Source organism: Pinus tabuliformis, chromosome 3_1 (genome assembly GCF_031772625.1).
Source record: "Pinus tabuliformis cultivar Carrire ecotype Pingquan chromosome 3_1, CPIR1, whole genome shotgun sequence".
NCBI classification, from domain to species: Eukaryota; Viridiplantae; Streptophyta; class Pinopsida; order Pinales; family Pinaceae; genus Pinus; species Pinus tabuliformis.
In genome coordinates, this window is record NC_142301.1 from 337,500,291 (window position 1) to 337,519,949 (window position 19,659).

At 40.7% G+C, this 19,659-nt stretch overlaps 1 protein-coding gene across 1 annotated transcript; it reads left to right on the forward strand.

Annotated features, from left to right (window-relative positions):
* The first annotated feature begins 236 nt into the window (after window positions 1–236).
* LOC149187106 (uncharacterized) lies at window positions 237–4,379 on the forward strand. Its single transcript, XM_089409552.1, has 2 exons — window positions 237–1,578; window positions 2,569–4,379. Exons 1-2 carry the CDS (start codon window positions 237–239, stop codon window positions 4,377–4,379), a joined length of 3,153 nt encoding a protein of 1,050 aa, XP_089265678.1.
* The last annotated feature ends 15,280 nt before the right edge of the window (window positions 4,380–19,659 follow it).

Below are 19,659 nucleotides of genomic sequence, written 5' to 3' on the forward strand. Positions count from 1 at the left end.
GGCTCTCAGACTCCTATAGAATCCTTTATTCTTGGGCATTCGGATAAAGAAAATAACAACAAGGGCAAAGAGAGGCGAGCACCTCTCCATGTAAACAGTAAATCATGATGAAAATGCTATCCTGGAACAGCAGGGGATTAGGGCACCCCTCCAAGATAGCAGCCCTCAAGGATTTAGTCCAAAGTGAAAACCCTGAAATCGTTCTTATCCAAGAAACAAAACAAGATCAATCAGAAATGAATAAAGTCATCAACCAGCAAAAGCGTTACAGTGGATGCGCAAGTGAAGCAAGAGGAGCCTCAGGCGGCATTCTAACAATGTGGGACAGTAATAAATGGAATTGCATCTCCACCAGAATACACCAGAACTGGATCCGGGCTAACTTAGAAAGTAAGACAGATGGAGCAGTGGTGGTTATCTACAATATTTACGCTCCGAACCAGTATAGAGAGAAAGAAGTATGTTGGAGTGCGCTGGAAGCCAGTATAGAAGAAGAACGAGACAACAATCTCATTATTGCAGGGGATCTAAACTTGGTATTGCATGCAAACGAGAAAAGAGGGGGACACTTCACCCCAGATCCTTTCAGAAATCGACTTGAGAATATTATGCAGGAGCAAGACCTCGTAGATATCAGGCCTAAGAATCGAAGATACACCTGGAGCAACAGAAGAATAGGAGTTGGCAATATCATGGAGCGCCTCGACAGGTTCCTAATAAGCATAGCTTACCTGTCCACTTTCACTACTGGTCAGTCAAATATCCTCAACGTCTCCGCCTCTGATCATTATCCAATAACGCTCACTTTGCATAGTCAATGTCAGCTTGGACCTCTCCCTTTTAAATACTGTTCCATTTGGAATCGTACATCTGCAGCAAAAGACGTGGTGTGGCAGACTTGGATACAACATGTGGAAGGCTCCCCAACTTATATCTGGGAGACAAAACTAAAGAGAGTAAGACAGGCCTTAAAAAATTGGGCAAAGAATAATTACCAAGAGCCTGAGTTGAACAAAAAACAAATTAAGCAAGATCTGGAGGAAGTGCAGCGAAACATTGAAGCCTTTGGGCTGACCCAGCAAGCCAAGGAGAACGAACAAAAACTATACTCTCAGCTGAGACAAACTATAAAGGACGAAGAAACAAAATGGAGGCTAAAGTCAAGACAGCTCTGGCTTCAGGAGGGAGACAAAAATACTTCTTACTTTCATAAGCAGGCTATAGTTCGAAAGGCTAGAAACACTGTGAGCACAATTAAAGATAGTGAAGGGTACAGCTACAATACCCAGGAATCCATAAAGGAAGCAGCCACCAATCACTTCAAGAACCTCCTGACTGAAGATAAAGGTGAGGAGGACTACTCAAGTTTGTTACAGCACCTATCCAAAGGAGTCACACAAGAAATGAACAGCAAACTCAAGAAAGAAGTTGATGAAGAAGAAATCCAAAAAGCGATCTGGAATCTTCACCCAGATAAAGCTCCAGGACCTGATGGATTTCCAATCAGCTTTTACAGAGAGTATTGGCAGCTGATCAAAAAAGATCTCGTCAAGATGATACGCTGGGTTTTAAAGAAAGGTAAAATGGGGGGATTTACCAACTCCACCTATCTAGCCTTAATCCCCAAAGAAAATAGACCCTCCACCTTTTCAAGATTTCGGCCAATATCTCTATGTAATTCTGCGTACAAAATAATCACAAAAATCCTGTCAACTAGACTCAAGCCCCATCTTCAATCCCTGATCTCAGAAAACCAAGGAGGCTTCCTTCCCAATAGACACATTTCTGACTCTATCCTTCTTGTGCAAGAGGCTATCCACTCAAGCATAAGCAGAAAGGAGAAAGGATTTGTTCTAAAGCTGGACCTTGCCAATGCCTTCGACAGGGTAAGGCATTCTTTCCTCTTTGCTGTTCTCCACAAAATGGGTTTTGACTCCTCCTTCATCACAATGATCAAAGCCTGCATATCGGAACCCTGGATCTCTCCTCTGATAAATGGGAGACCGTGTGCTGCCTTTCAATCCTCTAGAGGCCTTAGGCAAGGCTGTCCCTTGTCTCCTTACTTGTTTATCCTTATGGCCGAGTCCCTTAGCCAAACCCTGGATTTCAATAGGAGAATAGGTCTAATCACGGGCATCAAATTTGAGCAAGGAACAAAGAACATCAATCACTCTCAATTTGCGGATGATACCCTCCTAATTGGAGGAGCGTCCACCACTATAGCAAGGCGCTTCAAAAAGATCTTAGACCAATTCATGGAATACTCAGGGGGAAAGATCAATCAGCAAAAAAGTTGCATATATGGTTGGAACACTTCAACTCACACCATTCATAGTATTGCAAGTATATTAGGAGTCTCTTACAAGCTTGTCTGGAGCCACTTCACCTATCTTGGGATGCCAGTAAGTATGGGACCGCTGAAAGCTAGCACATGGAATGAAATCCTTGATAAAATAAAGAGAAAAATCCAACAATGGGGCACCATGTGGCTGAACCCAGCAGGACGGCTTGTTCTTCTCAAATCAGGTTTGGCCTCTCTACCTATTTATCGTTTTTCTTTATGCCAAGCCCCTGTTGTTTTCCATCTTAAAATGGAAAGAGCTCTCAGACATTTCCTTTGGCAAGGAGGGAAAACGGAAAAAAGAAAATTCAACCTTGTCAGCTGGAAGAATGTCATCCAGTCTCAGGAAAGGGGAGGATTAGGAATAAGATCCCCAAAATTGCTGAATTTGGCTCTTGGAGCTAAAATAATATGGAGAATGATCACAGGGCCTATAGCTTGGTGGAAGAAGGTATTAGAGGCAAAATACTTGAACAGTTCAAGGCAACAACTTCTGGAAACCAATATTCCAAGTAGAGAAAGTTCAAAAATTTGGCAACTATGCAAGAAAGCCATACCCTTCATGTCTCAAAACATCTCAAAAGTCCCAGGAGGGGGGAGTAGCATCAATTTCTCCACAGACAAAATTCTAGGACAGCATCCAATTGAATCAAAAGTTGAGGCAATCCCTGCCATAAACTGGTTAAATGGACAAGGAATATGGTATCTAGATCAAATATCACAATGGGACACCCAATCTCAAGCTTGGATAGGTTGGAAGTTCCCGGCTTTCCCTAGGGAGCTAGAAACCAGTCTTGCCGCCTTAAAGAACCTCCTTCACAGCAAAGCACCGATTCAGAAAGGCAAGCAAGATGGTTACCGTTGGGACCCAACTGGAACTCAATACACGGCCAAAGCGGGGCACCAGCATCTATGTGACAACACCTTCCCTCAGGATATATGGAACCAATGGAAAATTGTCTGGAGAGCAGAAGCACCCCCCAAGGTCAAATTTTTCATATGGCTGCTCCTGAAAGGGAAAATACTAACAGCAGAAAATTTAAAGAAAAGAGGCATAATGGGACCATCAAGATGTCCGAATTGCTGCAGGTCAGAGGAAACAATACAACACTTGTTTATAGATTGCTCGGTTGCTGATGAATGCTGGAGACAGATGGCCTCAATTGGGGATGCTCCATGGGAGCCTCAGGCAACTATTGCAGATACAATACATAAATGGAGAAAGAATTGTCCATGGAAAGAGAAAAGTAGCAAATTGACGCAAAGGATATGGAATGCCATTCCTCTAACCCTCCTATGGCGCATCTGGCTGGCACGAAATAGAAGGGTATTCCAGGAGAAAGGCTATAACATCAGAGCAATCTGTCACAAGGCAAAGCACTTAGCGTTGGAGGCAGTCACAATCCACATCAAAGGTAGGATAGAGATGAACAACTACAGCATGGAAGAGAGGAACCTGATCAGTTATGCCCAAGAGAACATAACTAGTGCACAGGATTTAAATCAAGGAAAGACTCAAACGAAAGAAACAAACAGGGGTTGGAAGCTGAGGCTAAAGGAAACCGAATTTGCAAGCTGGCTGAGAAACTGTAATAAGTTCTATTTATTTTTTGATGGCGCCTCAAAATCAAACCCGGGCCAAGCCGGCGCAGGGGGTCTAATCTGCAATGCTAACGGAGAAAGAATTCTTCAGTTCGAATGGGGATTGGGGGAGTTGTCCAACAACAGGGCAGAAGGGTTGGCTTTGTACCAGGGCCTCTCTCAGCTGATCAAGTTAGGGATAAATAAGGTAATAGTGCTTGGGGACTCAGCAATTATTATTAGACTCATGGCGCAGAGGCTGAGCTCACCGAACATTCTGCTTCAGCAGATAAATTATAGGAACCAGATCCTCAGCGCCTCATTGGCAGAAGTCACCTATTACCATATCCTCCGTGGACTGAATAAGGAGGCTGACAAGTGTGCCAACAGAGCTTGCGAGCGCCCCAAAGGTATCTTGTGCTGTAACGATAATTCCTCCTTACAACCGTTACCATGAATATTCCTCATCCAGTCAACAGCAAGTGTACCGTGGATAGCAGAATCTATGACAGCAGGCAAACAATCAATTCAGTTGGCAGAACAGGTATGGTAGGAAAGATTTTGATCAGAAACAAGATTGGGAGATCTACTCAGAGTATGGGAATCAAGCGAATCGCAGGTGAAAGTCGTCCTTGTCGACAGACCACTTGTGTAATTCATGATAAGTTTTTGACCATGAGCTGGAGCATCGGGAGATGCAGGGCTCCTTCCCGCTCCTCTAACTTGTGGTTAGCTTCTATTTATAGATCGGGCTACATGCCTCTCCATCACACTGAGAAAACCTGTGCCCGCAAGCAGAAGAGCAAAACTGCTTCCGCCTCTCTTCAGGCAGTCCGTGGGAACCAACAAGCGCACAACAGCCCTGCGCGTGCTGTGGAAGTTGCTTACAGCAAGCAAAGAGACTTGAGCTCCTGTGGTAAAGTAGTGAACAGAAAAGGCAAGACCCATTCGGCGTCAATGGAGCGTCCAGAAGAATGTTTTCACTGTAGAGATCTACAGGCTGAATTTGAAGAACTGCGAGCTCAACAGAGGGCTCTGGAGGATCAAGTGCGCAGTCTGGAGACAAGACTGGAAGACCAATACCGAATTCTTAATGAGAAATATAGGGCTGAGATAAATCTCTTCCTTCACAGAGTCAGCTCCTTATATGAACAGTTTAACAGCCTGGCCAATAGATGTAGCCATGCTGAAGAATCAATTATGTTCCTTAAGTCCATGATGGACAAGAAGTTCAAAGATGCTCCTTCCTCTTCGAGCGCCAAACAGAATGAGCCTGATCCTAATCCAGAAGCGTCCACTGCTAGGAAGATCAGTCATATAGAGATAGATTAATTATGTTATGTAGTTGTAAATTTTGGTGTCTGCAGTTTGTCCGGATTTACAGTAGTTTAAGAAGCCCCAGAGGCAGGAACACTAGGAAAAGGATCAAGGAAGAGAAACTTTTTGTAATTCCTTGGATCCAGCATGCTCAGGAAGCACTATATGTATGGCGAACTGCCTTCTCTCTTTTTTCAGATTAATATATAGCACCCGAACTTTGTCTAAAAAAAAAAAAATAGATACCCTAAAAAATTCTTGAAATTTAAAAATACCCTAATTATTTAATATTATATCCACATTCATGAAAATTTAATTTAATTTATTACATTTTTTAATAATTATAAACATTCTCTCTATCGCTAAATTCTCAAATTATATGAACATTCTCTTTGTTAGTTTTTTATTACCCTATCACCATTTCCCTATTTATTCCTAGGCATATCAATTTTCCTCACACATTTTTATCATGATGATGAACCTTAGTTGCAAGTTCGAAACGTCGATCTTCAAGTCAACATGGATGGGATATGTATGGAAAATTCATTACAACAAACTCAATACTTTGTTATAAATAAAAGGGTTTTTCATTCATTCTTCACCATCATCATTATCATCTCAAAACATTTGAGCTCCCACTTGAGTTCCATCTTACTTTTTGGGCTTTTCTGCACATATTTGAGAGAGAAGAACAAGATCGGTGAAGCACAAGGACATCAAAAGGACCCATCCCACAAAGGGGAATTTACATACCCCTGTTGTAAATCTTTTTCACATGGCATTTCAATAAAATTATAATTCATTTAAAGTCTTCTATTGGGTTATTATACTTCTCTTTTCTTCTGCGATATGTTTTGGACTTGCATAAGATATTTTCTTGCAGAGTTTTATCATGTTTTATTGCAAATCTGAAGCATAAAATCGGCCACGTTTTGTTCTTAGGGTCACTTGTCACCAGTGACTTAAGTGAAGCATTTTTGGTACACATACTAAGAATTTTCATACTAACAAATGGAAACTCCACTAGTGTAGTAATTCAGATCCTTGGTGACTGTCGTTTCAGTGCTCTTCAATGTTTTTCTAGCTATTTTTAGCCTCTCAATTTCTATTTTTATATCTACTTTATTTTCTGGAAAATTTTTGGTTTATGTTGGTTTTCTGCATCTTTCTGTAGGTCACAGGTACCAGCTGAGTAGGAGATGGCACAATCTGGGTGAGATCTACCGAGCGAGAGTTGTCGGAGAAAAACACACTTTTTGGCCTCTTTTCTGCATTCTGTAATGCACTTTTGAGGCCATTTTCTACATTCGAACACACTTTTCGAGTCAGTTTCCTCTGTCATTTTTCAGAATTTTCCAAATTTGCCGAATGTGTTGTTTGTGTATTGGGAAGGGTTTCTATTCTTCCCTGAGTCACACCTAGGCCTATATATTCTCTTTGTAATTTCTCATTGAGGAAGGAAAAAGCCCCCTAGGGTTTAGAGTAAACCTCCATCATTTAGGAAGAGATTTGTTGAGTTGAGGAGTCTAGGGTACATCGCTTTCAGCCTATGATTTCTAGGGTTTTGTACACTTTTTTACAACCCTTTTAGATAGGTTTATTCATCATTTTCTCCCTTTAAAGTTTGTTGTTTCCTTCCCCCTTAGGATCCCCTTGTGTGTTTTAGATTTTTGGAGCTTCTTTCCTATCCTTTTTTGAGCATTTTCACCTTTGATTTTTGCTGATTGTTTGCACTATTTTCAGTATCATAGTGGCTTTAGATCCTAGTCCTTTAGACATTATCTATTTTGGTCATATGTGTGTCTTTGAGTACTTTATTTTCCACCTCTTTTTTAGCTGCTTGATAGCCTTCTTGGGTGGGGGTTTTGGTGCTTGGATTTCTTTCTCATTTTACTATCCATTTTTAACATTATTTATAGTTTTTCAACACTTTATTTTTAGCAGCACTTGGCATCATAAAACATGCTCAATTAACTCATCCACTTGACAGATCATTTTTACCCACACAAACCCTAAGTGAACAAAATCTTGATTAACACTGCCAAGCCAAGACTTGAAACACTACACCTTAATAATTCAACACACATAGATTAAGCCCACTTAGGCACCAGGGCTAAACAATCTATGTAGTTAGGTTTAGTATTGATGGGATAGACTTCCAATAACACACATCGATCACTTACATTGAGACATAGAAGTTGACCTATTAGGGAGCTCAAAATCCTTCACCATCCGACGGTACAAAGCTGGAGTGTGTCAGAAACCCGATTTAGAGGGGGTTAGGCTAGGTCATCATGCGAGCGGTTATCCTCAAGGATACCCCACCCATGAAAGGGAATCTCGTGCGTTAGTTGATCACCAAGAAGCTCAAGAACCGACCACCCCTATGGGATGAACGTAACCATAGTGACTAATCATAGGAAAACACCATATAGGACTAGATTTGGGCAACAGTTAGTTCTCTACCCCACCTTTCTCTGGACAGCTATGTTTGCATGGATCAGACTCTGTCAAGTAAGAAGTCTTTTGGAAGGCCATTTGAAAAGTAGATTTAGGACTTGTTTGAGGATTTAGATCACCTATATGCTATAGGTCCTTTTTCTTTGATAAGATGCATTTGCTTGAATTAGAGTAACATATTAATATAGTTAGTTTACACTTGGCACCACTGCACTAGGTGTTTTCTTGTTGTTTGTTTCTCTTTTTCTCCTATCATCACCTTTTAGTCTATTGAGTCATATTTGTCTTGACATCATTATGCCCCATAGACGTTTGTCACGAACACTTCATGGCCTTCACCTATAGTTTCCTTTAGGACATCTTACTCCTCCCCGCCGAGTTAGAGTTCATCCTCCTAGTCCTCCATTGAGTCGTCATTATGACTCGGGTTCTGCTTATTCTTCCAGTTCTTCCTTTGATTTTGTGGCTTCCCAACCTTGTACCGCAACTATGTCAGACGCCAACGTGGGTGCATGAAGCCAATGTGGTAACCAAGGTAACCCCATAAGCAGAACCTCTACTAGTATGGTCACTAATTTCCCATTGCTTCCCTATATGGTTGGTCCAAGCCTTCTAGATTTCAGCCAAGTCATTAACAATCCTCTTATCCATGAACCCAATTGGCTTCCTATGCCTACCAAACTTCCTTCCAACATGCCCAAGTTTGAAGGTAATCCTGGAGAATACCCCACAAATCATGTTCACTCTTTTCATATGTGGTTTTCATCTAATTCCATCACTGAAGACTTCATTTATCTTTGACTTTTCTGACACACCCTTACTAGAGCTACTGCTAAGTGGTATGTGTACCAACTGCATGCTTCCCATTCCACCTTTGTGACTCTTGCCAAAGATTTTTTGTCATACTTCCAGTTACCCCTCTAATATGACATTGATACCAAACTCTTGACTTCTTTTCGACAAACTTATGCCACCTGCCTATCTTTTCGTGTTCAATAATGACGCAAAAGGAGGAGCATGTGGAGGGCTCCTAAATTTGAAGACCGTGTCTACATAGATTTCTTCCTTAGAACATTTTTGGCCCTCATAGGTAAAGATGTCACCTCCTACTTCCCCCAGTCTGAGGAAGAAGCACTCCAAGTAGCTTTGAAATATGACCTGATCTATGCACAATCATGATATGTTTATATTGTCCTTCTGGATTTGCCTCAGCCTAGTGCTACTAATGTTTCGGGGGAATCTTGTTTCTCTGATGGTATCATTGGATCTATCTCAGACCGACAACCTCCACCATATACTTAACCCCACATGAATTATGGTCAACCCTGGGGAGGACCAGTTCCTCTTACACCTATCCCCCTCCTGCTCCTTCCCATGGAAACACTTACCAAGGTTCAAGCACATCATACGCATATACCCATCTACATCAGTTGATGTCAGGGCCAATAGTTGCTTCACCTAGTTATCCCAATGTTTTCGCTAATTCTTTCTACCCATATGCACCACCCAGCACTCCAGCTCCTCTAACACCAGCGCCCCAACCTCCCATGCCTCCTCCACCTCTGCCACAACAACAACCACCTACTCAAGGTCAAGTGTATGCTCAATAGAGTGAAACCAATCCCCCAAACCAAAGCAAAATAATAAGGGAAAGGGTAATTGGAACCAACCATCTCAAGGTAACCAAGGAAACCAAGGTCCACCACCTAATGGCCCTCAAGGTGACCATCCTAATATCATAACCTAGCAACAGGGTGGATATCCCAAGTAAAACAAGGCTCTTCATATGAATAAATGTTGTGTTTGTCACTGAGTATTTGGTAATTATACTCACGAGTGTCCCCTTTTACCTTAGATGCGCCAAGCATGGGAAGCTCAAGCAGTTGCTTCTAGAGGACCTCAACCCATTGCTCCACCTCCTCCCCCTCCTGCTTCATCACAACTGGTTGTGCTTACAAATCCTTTTCCCCATCAGGGATATGTAGTTTCCCAACCCACATAGGGTAATGTAGCTCATCAACCTTCACAATCTGGCCAACATAGTTACCAAATCCTCGTGACGAATTTTGATGAAGTCAACATCGAACAAGTCAACCTCCAGACTCGATCACGCCAATATGACAAGCCCCTACAAATTCAACGACTGATTCCCAACCCAAAGTTTCCACTGATCCACTATTGTCACCAAATGGCACCTTACAGATTCCTCTACCTAAAGTCGAGGTTCCCCCCAAGCTCCCCAAATATCCATTATGTTGAAATACTACTTCCTCTAAAGCCGCCCATACCTATAGCATAATAGATGACTTAGTGCAGTGCCCTGCTACCATGTCAACGCTGGAAGTCCTTCATATGTGCCCATTCCAACGAAAAACACTACTATATGCTTTATGCATTGTGGATCCCTCTGACGATCGTTTGATTGTCTTTGACATTGACAAAGTGGAACATCCCCCCCTTCCTTCTTCAGTTGCCTTTCAAATACCAGTTTCCATAAAGAACACCACAGTTCAACAGTGTATCATAGATGAAGGCACCTCCACCTGTGTGATAACCACTAGTGTTTGGAAGTAACTTCGTTCCCTTGACCTATACCCATCCACTATCACTCTCTGTGCTTGGGATGGTCACCCCTTGCAGCCCCTTGGTTTGTATCTCAATTGTCCCATTACTATTGTTGGGAAGAATTTTTCGATTGATATCGAAGTCATTGAGGCCCCATTAGATTATAACTTCTTCTTGGGTCGTAGTTACACCTATGCCATGTATGTTGTCACATCCGTTGTCTTTCACAAGATGTGCTTTCCTCATAACGGAAAGATCTTCACTATTGATCAGTTAACTTACTATGACCCTTAGTCTCAGACATATCCTCATACCACTATATCATCAATGACTGGTAATAAGACTATCATTTCCCTTACAGATGTCTCTCCTGGAGTCTATAAATATTCCACGCTACTTAGGACTTATTATGGCCCACCGCCTACCCTTTATGAGCCTGGATCATCCAGTGTTTGCATGCTTCAAGCATCACGAGCTTCCAATAAACAGTCTAGTACGCCTTCACAGCAACCAACCCCTCTGCAACCCCCTACTCCCAACTCAACTTAGCCTTCAAGTGCAATTCCTCCGAGCCCATTTCCTTATATTGTTATCTCTCCCGATCCTTTTCATCCTGAAACCATTCCCCCAGGTCTTAACCATCCAGGCGCAGTTCCCCTAGGTCATTACCCCTGAGGTTAGATACCTTTCTTATTCCCACCACCAGGAATATTTTCTACCCTTGTTATGGATACGTTGAATCTACCTAGCATTACCTTGGGGATCTCAGTATGGTACATTGATCCTCCCGCAAACACTCCTCCTAATCAACTCAAACCTTACACAGCTTTTACCCCAATTCAACCTGTTGTTCCTACCCCTTCCTTTGCTTCAGTTCCACAACAACCTCAATAGGGAACCACTCTTGCTGCGAAAACATCTAGTTAGGGGGGTAAGGCCCAAAAAAGGGGACATAAAGACAAGGCACCCCAAGCAACTTCCACTCCTCCTAAATTGTCAAAGATTGCTCCTCCACGCGCTTTGTATGATGTTGTTAGGCATGCCACCAATAATTGTCCTGAGCTCTCTCGTATCAATAATGTGGTCTCTAATACCTTTCTTGACTCTAACATTCCTACAGTCCATGTCACCTTACCCAAGTCAGGTAAGAAGAACAAATCCTTACGCACGAATCACCCTTGTGCTTTGTGTGATAACTATGGCCATTAATCCCATCACCATCCCTATCTTGAATACTTTCGTGATACACGTCAAGTACTTTGTGAGTTAGATGTTGCTCATGGTGATTCCACTTACCCTCTACCTACATGTTCTGGCCCCAATGTTGTGCCAGAACAAGAAGTTTCTTAGCCCACCATTGTGATTCCCCCAACCAATGTCGATATGAATGAGAGTTCCGACCTTATTCTATACTTGTTTTCATCCATGGGATTGATCTATTGGGACTCTCTTTGAGTTTCCTATTGTGATTCGGTTGAACCTTCTTCAATGAACACTTCAATCTCAACATTGATAGATGTCGCATCTACTAGTCATCCGTCCATCACTCCCAACGATGTGTATGTGAATGCCTCAGGTAGTTCCTCTTCATCATCTGGTAGCTCTTCCTCCCATCCTCCCATCTTTCATTCTGATGAAGACATCATGGAAGCCATGACCACTCTTGATTATCCTTGGGATGATATGCACCATAGTGTGTACTTCCTTCTGCAGCAAACCCATGACCAATATGTTGTGGAGTCCAAAGGCTTCATCCATGATGAGGTTGATTAGTTTAATAACCCCTTACTTCGAACCCATGAATTCAAACCACATCCACCTTGTAGCCATTACATTTCCACATAATGTTTGGGTAAGGGGGCATCCACTTTCGAGTGTATCAAAGAAGCAATTCTTACCAACTCTCCTAGTGTATCTAGTAGTGTCACCTCTAGTGCCATTTTTCTTCCCCACATTGAAGAAATTCTAAAGTCTCATGTCACTCCAGATCACTGTGGGGATGATCCATTTAATCATTCCTCCATCTTAAATCAACAATCTAGTCCCATAAACATTGTTGTTGTCCAACCATTGTGTTGTCTAAGTGGGAATCAATTCATTATATCCAAAGCCACTCTTTGGTATAGTGACACCATGTATGCGAACCCAGAAATTTAGTCCATTTTATTCATATATGTAGTGCCAAGTGAGATTGGTACTCCACCATTTCCTTTCTCATACTTAACCCATCATACATTCTTCCCACATGAAGACAACCATAAACAACAAATGGCGAACCACATCATCAAAATATGTTTGGATTCCACTACTCTAAATACATCTGACATGCCCATAGCATGCTACATACAAAAATGGGGGGCACACATACCACTACATCTCCTCGTTATCCTCTGAAGGATCTCATGTAAGTAGGGCTAAATGATTGAATCCCTTATTTAAGCACTTGGAACACAATGACGCTCCACAAACTCATCCATCTAGGGGCATCATTCCCACGTTTTCATACCTGATCCATTCCCTCCATCATCATATACTAGGGGTAGTATCTCATGCTTGATGTCATGATGGCACCCCTGGACACCTTCTCACTTTATTAACATAAGTCTCGATCTAGACCCCAAAATTCTAGGTATAGTCGATTGTCCTCCCATTCTTTGGATAGTTTGTCCTACCGACCTCTTTAACGATCCATATTACATCGCATATCATAGATACTTGATAACATATCTTCAAATATTATACTCTATGTGATTCCACACTTACCTCTTGGTCCCCATGTTTTACTTGGTGGGTGAGAATGATTTTATACCTTCTCTAGTAGTTCATTCCTCTAGTCCTTTCTTACCTTGATTCTTCACCAGGAACCATCCTTCCAAGAAGCATTAAGGCCATATTTAGACAAGTAAGGCCACCTAAATGAGATTCATAGATCTGAATTCTGATGGTCGATCTGTCTGCCACAATCTCCACAAGATTTAATACCTTCTCCTCCTCTCCAAATTCTCCAACAACTCATTATACAAATGAATTGGATTAGGGGGCAAGAAGCCCTTTTATAAGAAAAACCTTAGTTTTTACATCACCCATTGTGACCAAACTATAGCTCGGTTTCACGAACCATCAACACCATTGGAAATATCTCACCAAGTTCTATAATAGGTCTCTTTTTGTTTTTGGTAATTTGACACTTCACTAGGAAGTCATTTTTTCCATGAGGTCTCACTTTACGACCTATTAAAATCAAATTTCTTTATATGAGCCGCCTGTACCCTGCTACCACTTTACCTTTGCACTAGTTGACTCACGTGTCTATTTTCGTCATGAGTAACCATTATTTACTCATGTGTTTATGGTCCCCTTTGGGTCATCCCCAGGTGGCAACATTATTGAGTCACCCTTGTTCAGAGCATCAGAGATGAGTCACCCTTACATCCATGGAGTTTGTTTCGAGTCCCCTTGAGTCTTGTTACAGTGTATCATCCATATTTGTGTCACATTCATCCCATTTTTCTCATATTTGGCCTCCAGCTATACTACTTTGTCTTTGAAAATCCTCCATCTGAGTAATTGACCATCCCCTCTAGAATCGAGTCAATCTCTACCAGGTCAGCCATGCATATCATTCTCTAACAAGGAAAGTCTTTATTCCACCTCTCATCTTGTCTCATTCCATCATCATCCCTGGTGTCAATCCATCAGTTACATTACTATGATCCTCATGCCTTTGATGAGGAATCCACATTGCCTCACCTCTGGCAGGCCCTCTTATGTCGACCTCAACACATTTATTCCAGAAGAGTGGTCTAAAGGGAGATCTACCTTGGTTCCATATTTCATCATTGTTCATTGCCTCAAATCAAGCAAAGGGAATCATCATTTCCCTTTGACTTGGTTATTTCTCACGTGCTCGACTCCAGCTCATTATCACACGATCGAGAATCATACACTTGATGGTTTGGTGATCCAACAGATTGTACTAATATTTCTTGGGTGTGTGTGAGATGTTCCAGACCTCATGAGGGGGTGGCCCTTTAGGTAGCCCCCCACATGCCGAGATGATAACAAATTATGATCCAGCCTTAGATGTAGTTTCATAGATTTGTCTGGTTCGGTTCCCACTGCTTGTAGCACCCACAACATCCATGTATCATTCATATCATCCATTCATATCTTCAAAACCCTTTCCTATGCATCAAGGCTTCTTTGGTTGTGATTCCCCCTCACCATGCCAGCTTGAGGGGAATTTTGTCTCATGTACTTAGATGTTATTGTATTCAGTTCTGGCCTATATTTTCCAGGCGCATTATGCATATGGAACTCATTGTATTATAGTATCACATTCTATCCCATTGATGCCATCGTATCATGTATCATGTATCATGTAGTCTGTACTTTTTAGATCAGTCCCACATTGTTGGGTGCACCATTATTATTTGTACTCAATTATCTCGATGGGTATGGGTATGCCTCCCCTGCCTCATTTGAGATCATGTACTCCAAAATAAAAGGAGACTTATATCAGATTAGTAGGTCTCTCCCCCTCCATTTCTCCATCCTTCCTTACATTGCTTCAAATCTCTCTCTCTCTCTTTGAATCCCCTTAGGTGTCTCATGGAAGTGTAACCTACAACGTATTTTGGTCATACAATTTTCTCCTAACACTCGTACGTTGGGGGGAAATCTATTATCACCTAAAAAATGATCACCTAGCCATTTCTAACTAGGTGGATCGAAATACACCATGTAGGATTAATTTTACCATACTAAAATCACTTTCACTATAGGAAATAATTTAGTAAACCATTTTTATTAAATTATTTATGTTTAAAATAAAAATAAAAACCCCATGAGAATAAATGAATAATTCATTATTTATCTAATTTTCTCTAGAAATAATTATTAAAGCATTATTTGATAATTATTTTTTAACACATTTGACTAAATCAACTTGGAATAATGAAATAAATCATTATTAGTTTATTATTCCTTATTCTTATTTTTGGAATAATTGTTAAACCATTATTTAATAATTATTTCAAATTCACACTTTTCTTAATCCTCACAAAATAATTAATAAATCATTTTATTTGTTAATTACTTCAACCATTTTCTACATAAATATATTTGACCATTTTGAATATATTTTCCCTCCCCAAAAATACAATAAATTATTCCTAACGTTTAGATTTTGATTTAGTCAATAATATTTTATTGTTTTCCATTTTCTAATTTATCTCAATACTTTGTTATAAATAAGAGGGTTTTCCATTCACTATTCACCATGATCATTATCATCGTCACCATTATCATCTCACAACATTTGAGCTCCCACTTGAGTTCCAGGCAAGGTCGATATCCATTAATATAGCCATGATAGAGAGCGAGAGAAAACCTGTCGCGACACAGAGGGATCGAGCCCTGAACTTATAAGAAAGGATTGGGTAACCTTATCCTTTCATTGATAAGAACCCCAGCCACAAAGGCTTCCCATTGGCGTGGCTCGATTCTCCTCTAACATAATTGGTCGCGAAAGTGTTGACATGGCCTAGAGATAGAACCTAGAGGTCTTACCTCGGAACATTTCTAAGGGCATGAGCAAAGAAAATCCAAGTGAAAAGAAGCAGGATGATGTGGAATTACGGCATGCACCTGACAAGAATTCTATTGGCTAGAATGGGATGCCCACAACTGCATAGGCCTGGTTGCCTAACCTGAAAGCATGAAGAGAAGGTGCAAAGTGAAAACGTTGGGTAAAGCCTAGCAGAATGATGCAAGGAGTTTATGTGGCTAGGCTTATACTATTTTTGTAGATCTATTGGTCGAAGAGTGGCCCACTTGTTGAGTCACCCTGTCGAAGTTCACCTCGAAAGATTTAGGCAGGTATCAATTGTAAAGCATCAAGATGGAGATGACCGAGATGATGTGGGAGTGGTCACAGTGGCAGTAGGGATTTGGTTATGTTAGACCAATGGGGAAGAGGCCATACAACCCCATCATCCATGTAAGCCCAGTAGGTGAAACCTGATGGGAAGTAAAAGGGGTGCTTTTGGTAGTGTGCTGGAAGGGACCAAATGAGGTGACGTGGGTCTATTGCGTGGCCATACACGTAAGCCCGACAAAGCTCTTATTAGCGAAGGGAGGACCTATAGCTAGGTTAGCCCAACATTATGTTCACAGCGGAATAAAGTGTTACTATAAGATATGAGGTGCCTGGATAATTGCAAGTACCAAGAGAGGGTGAATGGGGTGACGTGTCCAATAGGACCCACCCAAAAGGTGCTTGCTAGTGCGGAGAGTGGAAGCCATTAGATTTTGGCAAGCATAATATATATCTATATATATATATATATATTAATTTTGCAATAATGGTTCCATCCAGATATATATATATATATATATATATGTAATTACCCCATTCCTCTAATAGTAACCCGAGGAGTCAAGTGACCTTACAAAGTAGTATCAGAGCATCCAGGGAAACACTTGGAATGGATGGGATTCATCACAGGCAAGTGATGATTTTGAAAAAAAAATGACGAATTAGTTATTTAGGTGTTAAAATCCAGTTTGAATTATTGGTTATTGTTTTGCCGGTAAACTTGTGCTAACTGTGAACAATTTGGTTGAAAACAACTGAATGAGAGGACCATAGTCATAAATATGTTATTTATTATTAATTACCATTATAAAAGTATTGAATGATTGATGCATATGCTTTGTAAATGTGTTTGCACACTAACCTAGTCGTTTTGTCATGCTGGAAACTCCATGGCAGAACCATGAATGCAAGCTCATGGTCATGATTATGCGTTTATTTATTATTTTGAAATGTATAACAATGGGTGTGTTTGATAAAACATCACAAGCATCATAAAGAAAAAAAGTTACAACAACGAGGACCAGAATGGTTGAGTATAATTTTGATCAATCACAACATGGAAGTGATGGGGTCAAAGTTAATGAAGAAGACATATCAATTGACCAAGGGGGAGGGAATCACTCCCCAGATTAGATGGAAACCACAAGAAGCCCGAGGGCTGAGGTGAGAATCTTTAAGACCAATAATTAGACGCTGGTAAGAGTTGAAGAAGGGCAAGAAAATATCAAGGTAGTCATCCCACAAAGTCTCTCAGATTGGCAGAGGCAAAGGAAATATAAAATGAGGTACAGTCATAGAGACAGGAACAACCTTCATGATTTAGAGTAAAAAACCAACAAAGCAGATGGTGGTAGGTCCAGAAAGAGGCACAGGCGAGGAAGTGAGGACACTATTCCAAGAGGTGAGCCTTTGGGCACTCCAAGGGGAGCAACAAGCACACATGTGCATTATTAAAGAAAACCATCTAGTTATGATTCCCATAGGCATCACCATTCTCACCATTACCATCATCATTATTCAGGAGGCAAAGTAAAGGATCACATCCATGAAGAATTTAAGAAAGCTAAGCTACCCACGTTTGACGGGGATATGAAGAAAGAAGAGGATGCAAAATCTTGGATGTTGGGAATGAAGAAGTTTTTTAGAGTACGTGATTACTATGAGAATATGAAAGCTAGAGTCGCCACCTATAGCCTGAAAATAAAAGTAGATATATGGTGGGAGGATTTGAAGAATGTTGGGGGTGTTGTTGAGAAAGAGTTGGCCTAGGATGTGTTTGAAAAACTCTCTAGAGAGAAATACTTGTTTGAACACTATTATGATAGTAAGGCAAGAGAGTTCTATGAACTCAAAATGGGCCAGTTAACCAGTGATGAGTATGTCACCAAGTTTTTAGAACTATTGAGGTATGTGTCGTATCTCAAGGATGAAAAATCCAAAATTTAAAGATTCGTTAGCGGATTGCCTATGGCATTCAAGGATAAAATTGAGTTGCTGAAACCCAAAACCCTGAAAGATTCTATTAAGAACCTAGCACATTGCTATGAGCAAGAAAAAAACATGCCTGATATTAAAAGTAATTGGTAGGCTAAAAGCATCACTAGACATAAGAAGAATTGGCCCAAGAAAAGCTTAGAAAGGAAAGAAGGTAAGCACTTAGCTCATACAAGATAGTTTCAACAGAAAGCCATGTTGTTGATAATAAAAATGTGCATCAATCGGTGTTCCCATAACCCAAGTTCGAAGGATGAGAGCTACTCAAGTTTTGGACTTGTGGTAGGAACCATAAGAGGAGAGGCTATCCACATCTATAGGATGTCAGATCAAATATTTATAGTGCTTGGAAGGCGAGCACGGTGGGTGAAGTAGGTCAGAGTATGCCAATAATTTACGCAACAATGGACAACTGCTAAGCATCTCACTAGGCATCCATCATTGAGATGGAAGGTAAGCTACAAGAGGAATTCATTTCTATTTTAATTGATCCAGATTCTAATTATAGCTATGTCAACCCAGAGCTTGTGAGTGTTTAGGAATGCAACAAAAAAGTCTCAATTTGATTTTTCCTTAGTCAAATTAAGAAAATTTGAATTTCCACATCAACAAACAACTTGGATGCAGTTGACTTGTGTGACATGTCTTGTGTCACCCAATTTACTAATTAAATTTGAGTTAGAGGGCTTAGAGTTCAGTTAAGCATGTGTGATTGCTAATTTGTAGAAATCAAGGTCAGTTATTTCAAGTTGTTTTCAGTTAAAATAGTTCCAACTATTGGAGGAACTACTGGAAGGTCAATTGTGCAGTGGGACTTCAATCTAACTCGGTGATCATTTAGTTAACTGATCAATCAACTCAAAATAGCTAGTGCATACAGAGAGTTTGAGTTCCCCAATTGTGGTGGAGATTCCGAGGTAGTGTAACATCAGTTTTAGACTTGTCTTGAGTACAAAGGTGTTGCATGCAGTCAGATGATGAACCTTGGGAATTGCACAACAAATTTTAGGAATTTCCTAAATAATAGGGTCCTAATTTCTCAAGGAATTGTGCATGGAAATAGGGGCTCAAGCAGAGGCAAACATTGACTAGTTCTGGGCCACAATGTCTAAGTGAGAAAAGAGATAGGTTATTCACTTGCAGGTTGTGCTCAATTGAGCAAAGAAATTGTAATACATCTCTATTAGTCATATTAATGCAAGCAGGCATATGGGTTTTTAACATATTTCTTTCCCCTGGAAAAATACTGTGTGCATGTGTGTTATTTCTCATTGCTTGTTTGCGATTGATGTTCTAAATTGTGAATTGAATTCTGCAGAGTATTAGAGTAGGTTTGTGTCTTATGATTTTGATTAAAACTTCATGAGAAATTTCAAATATACAACATAATTTCTACATTGAGAAATGTGGTTTGGGAAATGATTGTTGGCATTATGATTCTAGTTTGGCTCTATGGTACAGGTGTTGTACTTGATGGCAACTCACTTAAGTGGCAAATCTCTATTCAGGCTCTTAAAATGAT

Coding starts and splice junctions, on each gene's coding strand:
- LOC149187106 (XM_089409552.1), top strand. CDS start 237: ATGAATAAAGTCATCAACCAGCAAAAGCGTTACAGTGGATGCGCAAGT. Junction 1,579..2,568: donor ACGCTGGGTTTTAAAGAAAG/GTAAAATGGGGG, acceptor CTTTATGCCAAG/CCCCTGTTGTTTTCCATCTT.